The sequence below is a fragment of the Amblyomma americanum genome, chromosome 5, assembly GCF_052857255.1.
Source record: "Amblyomma americanum isolate KBUSLIRL-KWMA chromosome 5, ASM5285725v1, whole genome shotgun sequence".
NCBI lineage: Eukaryota > Metazoa > Arthropoda > Arachnida > Ixodida > Ixodidae > Amblyomma > Amblyomma americanum.
The window spans coordinates 153,565,916-153,574,948 of NC_135501.1; the positions used below are offsets into that span (position 1 = coordinate 153,565,916).

General features: G+C 44.0%; 1 protein-coding gene across 2 annotated transcripts; it reads left to right on the top strand.

The window, feature by feature from the left end:
- The first annotated feature begins 501 nt into the window (after nucleotides 1-501).
- On the top strand, nucleotides 502-8,073 carry LOC144135174 (uncharacterized). 2 transcript variants are annotated; one of them, XM_077667911.1, is made up of 4 exons: nucleotides 502-611; nucleotides 2,917-2,954; nucleotides 3,998-4,111; nucleotides 7,675-8,073. In XM_077667911.1, the coding sequence occupies exons 1-4, from the start codon at nucleotides 575-577 to the stop codon at nucleotides 7,825-7,827; spliced, it is 342 nt and encodes a 113-aa protein (XP_077524037.1). In that variant the 5' UTR covers nucleotides 502-574; the 3' UTR covers nucleotides 7,828-8,073. The 2 variants fall into 2 exon arrangements, with proteins under 2 accessions (XP_077524037.1, XP_077524038.1); XM_077667912.1 differs by having other exon boundaries at nucleotides 506-611; nucleotides 2,920-2,954.
- The last annotated feature ends 960 nt before the right edge of the window (nucleotides 8,074-9,033 follow it).

Below are 9,033 nucleotides of genomic sequence, written 5' to 3' on the forward strand. Positions count from 1 at the left end.
CGAAAGAATGTAAGCGATACAGGTGAAGTAAAAATGCTGGTCCTGTTGCGGCATGGAGAGGTAGAAGGCAAGGCGATATTTAGAAAACGTAAAGTGGGAGGACAAGAGACAGAAGTGTAATGTAAACGTGTTGCTGCATGTTTTCTGGAGACTCGAGTGTCATAACACACCCCTGAGCTTTCAAGCCATCGCAAAAAAGGTGAATCTTGTTCGTAGACTTGCACATTAAATCAGAGAGGTACGTCGAGAGCGTTAGAGCTACAGCTTTAAAAACACAAAAAATCAAAAAACAAAAATAGTGGCGGCTTTGAGCCGGCTTTATGCGAGCTTAAAGAACTGTGAACGGGAGCTCGGCGCGCCTACGTCTTTCTTGCTTTTTCCACGGCAACAGCTCAAGATAGAAGAAAATAGCAAGTAGCTAGAAACCAGCTTGCCTTCAAAAGAAAACTTTCTTACAAGCTGAGAGCGCTTTTGAGACCTGTGAGGAGGAAGACCTGCTACTTAAACTGTTCTGAATCCTCGAAAGAACCCCGAGCATCTCCTCAGCCGTCTGCGTCGCATATCTCGGGGCACGATGGTTTGGGACAGGCTGCTCGTAACATTTCTGACCGGTAAGTACATAGCATGGGATTATTCATAATGATCAAGCAAACGAGGGCACAAAGGCAATGGTGAAGTGTACGGTTAGACGCCTCTTGTTGACTACTACAGGAAAACAAAGGAAGTTTAAAGCAACATTGCAAAATCGCCAAAATGTAAAAGGCGAAAGCACCAGCGAGGTCGACCGGTCTCTATTCTCAGGTTTCCCCAATAGAAATTGGTCTCCGCGTTAGGCCGCGATGAAAACACCGAGGTTGTTTCTTGACGAGGTTGAGTTCGTGTACTGGCTATCTGGCGCCAATAGCCGCCTTTATTATCCGTAAGGTGAAGCGCCATCTATTTAAACCCTTCTAGACGCTACTAGGAGTGCGAATGGTGGAGTTTACATGAGCTTTTATAATTGCTGAAAGTTTTATTTAGAAACAATTGAAATGGAAGCAAAGAAATTGATTCCGCCAAGCAGGGGTGCTGTCTGGAAGTGGAAGAGCCTTGGCCTTAGCTCTGCCGACCACAGGACCTGCTTTTGAGCAGCGTAGTTGGTCACCGGAGGAACCACTGGAGCTCGAAATTTCAGAATTGGCGAAAAAATGGTTTTCTTGGAGATGCGCTTCCTCTCCAGTTTCTTCTTTTGTCATCTTGTTATCAGGCACAGCCCGCTACAAGCATATGTCCCCTGCGCCGGTTACATCAGACCGGATTTCGACGTGGCGTGCTCCAGTAACTAAACCAATTGAGCCTGGGCAGTCTAATTGAAAGAAACTGAGTGCAAGATAAATTTACTTTCGGCGCTGCGCGAATAGAGTGTACAAATAAGATTCGGACATCGGCTGCTGTAACCGAAGCAATTTTCGTGACGAGCACTCCGAGTCGTCTCACGTGCGCGCTCATGATAGCTTCCTCCTGAGGAGACCTCAGAAGGCCGAAGAGGGGCTTTATCAGAAAATATCAATTTCTGCTTCTGTTACTTCTCCCGTTTCCAGGAAGTCGGGACAGTAAGTGCCTCTATGCCTATTGGGCTATCACGTTTTGATCTACGCCACTCGGTCATTTGCTTTATCCCTTAGGTCATGGGTGATGCCAACGCGCTACTTTAATGTTCACAACCACACGGCACATCGTGACAGACAAGGAAACTAGAAGCGCTTGTCCCGAGGTCTCGGTAATGTTTTTACTGTTTTTGCTATCTAGATTAAAGCAGAAAGATAGGCGACTTCTGAAGGCGCCCAAGTAGGCGCATTCTCAGAATTTAATGTCACCTGCCGTACTTTGTTATTAGGCCTCCGCGCAGTGAGAAGTAGGGTTCAACCACTCAGAGACTCCGTGTCGGCGTCCCAGTTAACGTGCCTGCAGATGGTATACGCGGAAGAAATAATAACGAAAGAATTTGTAATAAGAATTTGGCATCCACCCAAGCGCAGCCATTCGGCCAGAAAGGGAAGGTATAGCGCGTTCTCATAAACTTCGCAGTTAAAAAAAATTCATCCTGGTACGAGGTTCGAACCCGGGACCACCGCTTCATCGGAGCAGTCACTCTAACAACCGAGCTAACTGGGACGACACGCTTATGGTAGCGCGAGATCGAATTGGTTAATAACTCGAAGTGGGAAGAGTGTTGATTAAAACGTTTAGGGGAGTTCTCCAAGGTGGAGTACGTTTCTAATAAGAGAGTAATTACTCATTATCATCCACCCAAGAGCAGCCATATGGCTAAAAAGGTAGTCAATAAGTAAATACTTATTACAAATTTTCTCCAGCTTGGAGGATTACCCTAAACATCTGACCAACGCAATAAATTCTGCATAAATGCGAGGGGGCCTACGGTAGGTGCGACACTGTACGCACTTGTCTCAGTTTCCCAAGGTCTAATCTGTTGATATCTACAGATTCCTTTCATAACCGGGGGCTGTAATACTTTTAAACCTTTAACGGCAGTATTGACGCCATGTACTGTGAAGGGAATTAATTTTCGCGAAAATGGAATGAGAAGCTTGCTCGCTTTATGGAAGGCTCCTGTTTTATGCTTAACGTCCTCTCAGGTGTCAAAAAAGGTTATAGACGGCGATATGTACTGCGATACTGAAAAGCAGAGCTGTGAAGATAAATACTATTGAAATGCACACAATTTCACAGCGCTAAACAAAATTTTCTGAATTACATGCTTCAAAATTGAACGCTTTGACCAATGAACGCCTCTTTAATAATTCATCGCTGGCAGTGAACTGAGATACTTTCTTTTACCCGTGCAGGAATTTCCTCTCCACCTTAGAGCCTTTTGTCGGGCGGAAAGAAAATTTGATAAACAATTTTTATTTTCAGCAGTCCTTGCACTCACTCTGCGTACAAGTTCTGCTCAGGCAAGTGAAGCTTTGTGTCAAAATTCTTGTGGCCTTTAGTAGATACTTGCATATGCGAAGGAAGTTTTCACGAGAATTAGGTTAAAGTTATACTTTGATCTTAGCCAAAAGACCGAGAAGCGATCCTCTTTCACTCCCTTCTTTATCCCTTCCCTTACGTCGCGGTTCAGGTGTCCGCTGATATGTGAGACAGATACTGTGCCATTTCTTTTCTCCCAAAAGCAATTTGCAGTTTTCAATTCTTAAAGATTGATCTTTAGTTTTCCGGAAAGACAAGTGAGTGCCAATCGCAAATTTTTAACCGTAACTTACATAAAAGCTAGGCATCTGTATTTTTTCTAAACAAAGTTACCTAGACTGCCTCAACCGAAGAACATAGCATAAAAGTTTCACTCGTTAAAACAACCGGCAGAAAATTCTCTTACAATGCCGCCTTCCTGTACCACTGTGCTGTCGCCTGTTTCTCGCTCAACTGGCTCTTTCGCGGTGACATTAGTTAAGATGAGTGTTACAAGTACTTCAAAAAAAAAAATGCCGCGCCTGCACCGCTTATGGCATCTAAGGCCCTTTTGGCGATGACCACTGTCGCGGAATGGTAGAGAAAATTACGGGGCTGCTTTCTAAGCAAAGGCAACCCCTTCGTCATTAAAACTGAAGTGTCATATGATAGAGGGTGATTTCGCTTAATGGTCAGCGTCCATTTTAGGAAGTAAGTCGCCATTACACCCTTACAAAAATTTCTTTACACACTCTACAGACTGTCCGTAGACTTCTGTCAATAAAGTATATAGACTCTGTATAGACAATCCCCAGAGCGCAGTTTATAGACAACACAAATCCTATAGACAGTCTACAGACAATCTATTGATTTATGGCCGTACACTTTTAGTAGACTGTTGTTTATAGATAATAGACTATGAATAGGCAGAAAGAAATATCTGTAGGAAGGCAATAGGGTCTACAGGAAGTTTATAGACTGTCTATAGACCATTTATACAAAGGCAGGATTCCACAGAGACCCTTTTTATACTCTCGCAACACAGGGCAGCAGTGTCGGCCTGCCCAGCAGCATGGGAATGGGCTTCAACGGTGGAGCTGCTGTAAAGGCGGTGAAAGGCGGCGGAATTTATCCGATCTATCCGCCGACGTACCCTCCGGTGAGGATAAGATGCCTTTATTTTTTATTAGCAGTAATAAGACAGAGGATAGTTCGTTGCGTATTTATACTTAGATGGCGCTATTCCAAACATACGGGGACGAGAGAACAAATTGCCGAACTCTAAGCGCAGACTCAAAGCTGTGGTTAATTTTTATAATGGTTTTAAACATGCTCACTGAGGCTTCATTACGCCGGTAAGTGCTTGAATATGCACGTTCTATGAGAACTTTTTATTATTTTTTTTTTTCACTTTGTTTGGTTCCGTTTTTTAGGGGATTCTACGAGGCAAGTTGAACCTTGCTACGCGGAAGGCGTATATAGCGTAGGAATCCAGATAAATTCGACCATCTGTAGTTTTTTTTACAGTGCGATGACACGGCATAGTGCAGAGGCCTCTCGCAGGTCATCGAAGGCGAAATGAGGCCGCCGAGGCCGGGATTGAACCCGCGTCTTTCGTGCATGTAGGGCTTGGCTTGTGGAACTTGTTCTTGTTTTTGCCTTTTTGATATCCTGTGATATCCGCGCCAATAAGCTGTGAACAAGACGTGCGTGAAAAGGTAATGCGCTATTAGGTTCCCTGGATGCGCATGGGCTTGTAAGTGTTTAAATAATCCCAAAGTTTTGTTGTCCCACACCTGCTCGATCAAACTACCTCCACTACGGCGTCCCTCACAGCCTGAGTCGCTTTGGGATTTAAACCCCCGTTAACCATAAACCACAAACCATGCAAGAAATTATGTTCTGAGTATGCGTTTTGTGGTGTACGGGCCCTTTTTGCCGCCGTAGCGCATGGTAAACAATTCGTAACAGAACCGTCACTTTCACTTCCAACCTTTTGCGGGTAACCTGAACTCGTCGGCTCGGCCACCGTGACAACCTCGTATCAGTATTTATTTCTACTACTGCACTGTCGGGTAAGATGGACAGATATGGGAGAGGCCTTTGCTATGCAATGGAAACAGTTAGGCTGATGATGATGGGGTATCTCCGTCAAAGGAAACGCGAAGAGTGCGCGGACCCAGGAGAACAAAAATCACTTCTGCAAAACAAATAAGACAGGCTTCATAAACATCTTTCAACAGCAGTCTTCGCGCCTTCGGGGTCAAAATCAACAGCTCTAGTACTCAGGCTCCTTCAACTAAACTATTATCAGCAGCTAGCGATCGAAAGGAAAGTGGCGGAGCTAAGAAGCTCGTACACAAAGCAAGCAGTGTGGACTGCAGAACAAGCTCTCCACAATACATTATTTATTTATTTACGAAACACTGCAGGTAGAAGCCCAAGCAGGAGGGTCATATATAAACATAAAAAGAGAACGGTTTTAAAGCAAGCATATAAAAAACAAAAATTGTTGCACAAGAACCGCCCTTTTATATGAAAAGGTTGATAATCGGTGGTTGATTGAGGTAAATGATTGGATTGAAAGACAAGGCAAGCGTAGAACTGTGTGGCTAAGAATGAGTAGGGCTGATGAGCTTAGGAAGCTGGCGGGGGGATAAGGTGGCCGCAGCATACACACGGTGGGGCTCAGTGGAGGGTTGTGGGAGAGGTGTTAGCACTCTGGGTTGCATAGATCGGCTGATGATTGTGCTGACGACAACGGTTGTAAATACATGCTCAGATGATGTGCATGGCGGCGAAGGTATAACCAGTGGTCCTTTCGGGTCAGCACCTTACTAAAGCTTAAGTAAAAAGCCGGCTCAAACTTTGAAGCTGTCATTTTCAAACGCTGAGGATGTGATTTTGGATGTATTGAAAGATGGCTGCTTGGCGAGTTGGTTACTAAAACAGCACAAAAAACGGCGTAAGAAACCCAGCGCCGTGGGTCTCTATACTTCTCCCGTCCTGGCCATACTTTTTATGCTGTGGTCTTTCACATTGAAAGTGGTACAGGCTTTATTAACTGAATTAATATGTACACGACCAGGACTTTGCCACGTGGTGTCGGCTACTCTGCCAAATATACAAAACGGCTTCTTATTGGTGTCAAGCTAAGTGAAGAAGTCGTTGCCAGCTGGCTTTGGTAAAAATTGCCACTTTTCAGCCAGTGTGGTTGTTAGGAACAGGAATAAATGCTGATCGTCCTGTCTTCAGGCGAAAGCCTTTAATGGCTCAGTGTTGTCCGTTCATCCCTCCGTCCGCGAAATCTGCCACACTATGGCCGCATGAATGGCGTAATTGCTATTACGCATATACGCTTAGCAATTAATAAGTAATGGGGCTTAGTAATTAGGCATTAAATATTAGTTAGTCATCAATTATTAATTCGTCATTAATTTGCAATCAGTTGGAAATAAACAAATGTAAAAAGCTAGGAAAAATACAATTCAAAGCAATGGCTACATGCGCCGTGCAGAAAAAACCCGCGTTATAGAAACTTTCATGCTTTCGCATTCCGGCACGTAAGCAAACCTAAGTGCCCTCAGAATTTTTTTTACATGTTATGCGAGTGCTATCATTTGCTATTTAACGCTAGGGCGGTTTTGCTGAAATTTAGTCTCAAACAAACGTTAATGAGAAAGGCCGCGAGTAACGCTCCCTGATTTCAAATTCTCCTTCGTTCTACCTTCTACACGAGGGATACTTTAAATCGCTTTTAAAGTATAAAGGACAACTTTATGTGCCGAGAGAACTTCCTAGCGAAAGCTACGACCAGAGGTGCGGCTCTAGAAATTGCGGTCGTAACGTTGAACATTGCGTATTCGGCGCTTTTAATCCTATAAGAGAGGTCGGCAAGCCATTTCTTGGATAAAGAAAAAACGTAGTCGCTCTTAAACTGCATTATGTACCCGAAAACGCTGAAAAATTCATGAATAAAGCCATTTATAGAATGGCAATGAATACATAGATTTGTACTCTAGGGCAATTTAGGACTAATCATCATCATAACTCAAATTTTCTGTACCTATTTTTATATTTCTGAGCATTTCTCGCATCTGTTTTCATTTCTGTTTTCTTTTTGTGCCAACGTATTTTATGTTCTCACCTTGTGGGTACTCTCAATGCATGAGTAGAGGTCTTAGTTCCTGTTTGTTTGTTGTTATCAGTCTGAAGGGTAGTCTCTTGTTTAGCTTATAGTAATCTCGTGGAAGACAACATTTATGTGGCTAACATAAGCCATAGAAGATTGTAATCAGTGCAGTCAAGCACATAATACTCTATGACTCCCGCATTGATGAAACGGCAGTCAATATATGAACGATAGAAGACAGAGTAGTTAAACAATCAGTGACCTGCAGTACTCCTTCTAATGAAACTTCACCTTCTAGAAATATCGAAGAATTGAGGGAAGGAAAAAGCTGCCTTTCCCCTTTATAATCAAGCATTCATCTCGAAGTGCGGCACTTGGTTGAACACTGACAAAAAGCTAGCGCAACACTATTCAAAAACTTGGATAAGGTAGGGGGCAAAAAAAAAATGCCCGCCTGCAATACTTTATCACTGAGTGATATAATACTGACTGACGTCTCATTTTACTTGTCAACCATTTAGCAGAGTGCCAGTACACGGCTTCGCTCATTTCACTGAATGTGACATCGTATATCTTTCATCCGATGACAGTACTCCTACGGATTCAGCCTGCCTTTCATCGCCCGAGGAATGCTCACCATCAACTATAACAGGGGAGGATACATTGGAGGCGGCTCCTACGAATGGGATGGACAACAGCAGATGCAGGTACCCCCTATATTCGGATCGACTTCTCAAGGGTAGACAGCGCCAAGGTCACCGAGAACGATAACAGCGTGCTCCAAAGTGAGATGACATGAAATGGACGTTGAAAGCGCGGCAGGACGTTTTATACAAGGCATTTTCAAATTTATAATGCTTTCTTCTCTGAAGCATCGGCATTGCGCCCACGCACGTAAGAGGAGCACAGGAAGAAGACCCAAAATTATTTTCCCGCAATTTTAAGAATTCATTTGCTCAGAGGAATAAAAGTTTTTTTTTCGATGTTCACTGGCGAACGATTGTGTTTTATTTTTGTGTTTTTTCTGTGGCAGAAAGTTAGAAAAAATAGTACAAGTAGTAATATTCGTCCAACCCGCTGGCAGCGTAAAAAATCATGTGCAATCAATAAAAAAGCTTGCGAAGGAAATGAGTTACTGTGTGGCCTCTGATTTCGTGAGCGCATCGTGTTGACAAACTGAATTCATTCCCACCAATGAGAGCACTTAAGTTCTTCATCACCCTGCTGCAGTGGTTCAATTCTGGAACCGCTCCGGCTGACTTGCTTCATGAGCTTAATTTGGCGCTTCCTTGTGCATTTTATTTGGTGATTCAAATCACCCGTCGTCTCATTTGACTTGGTCTCATTTGACTCGTAAAATGGCGATTCCTCGCATATTAAAAATTGTATCGAAAGAAAAATGGCAAATTTATAGACAGCAACAAAAAGTTTGAGGGATTTCTTAACGAACTATAAAGAAAATAATCCCGACCGTGGTGGCAACCTTGTCTGACAGAGGCTCTCTAATTTTCCATCCATCCATCCATCCCTCCATCCATCCATCCATCCATCCATCCATCCATCCATCCATCCATCCATCCATCCATCCATCCATCCATCCATCCATCCATCCATCCATCCATCCATCCATCCATCCATCCGTCCGTCCGTCCGTCCGTCCGTCCGTCCGTCCGTCCGTTCGCTCGTCCGTCCGACCGTGCGTCCGTGCGTCCGTGCGTCCGTGCGTCCCTCCGTCCGTCCATGCCCAGGTGCTCTGGCGTTTGTAAGCAAAATAAAGTTGCTGAAGACGATGAGATTCAAAGCATAGTGCTTGTCGTTGCGTCGTGCAATCAGCCTATACGCTATTATTACTGCTTTTCCTCTCTAAACGCTCCGGTTTCCGGAAACTCACCGCCTGTGTCCGGAGTGCTGCTTCACAGTGTGTATATGTAATCTTTATTTGAGGGCAA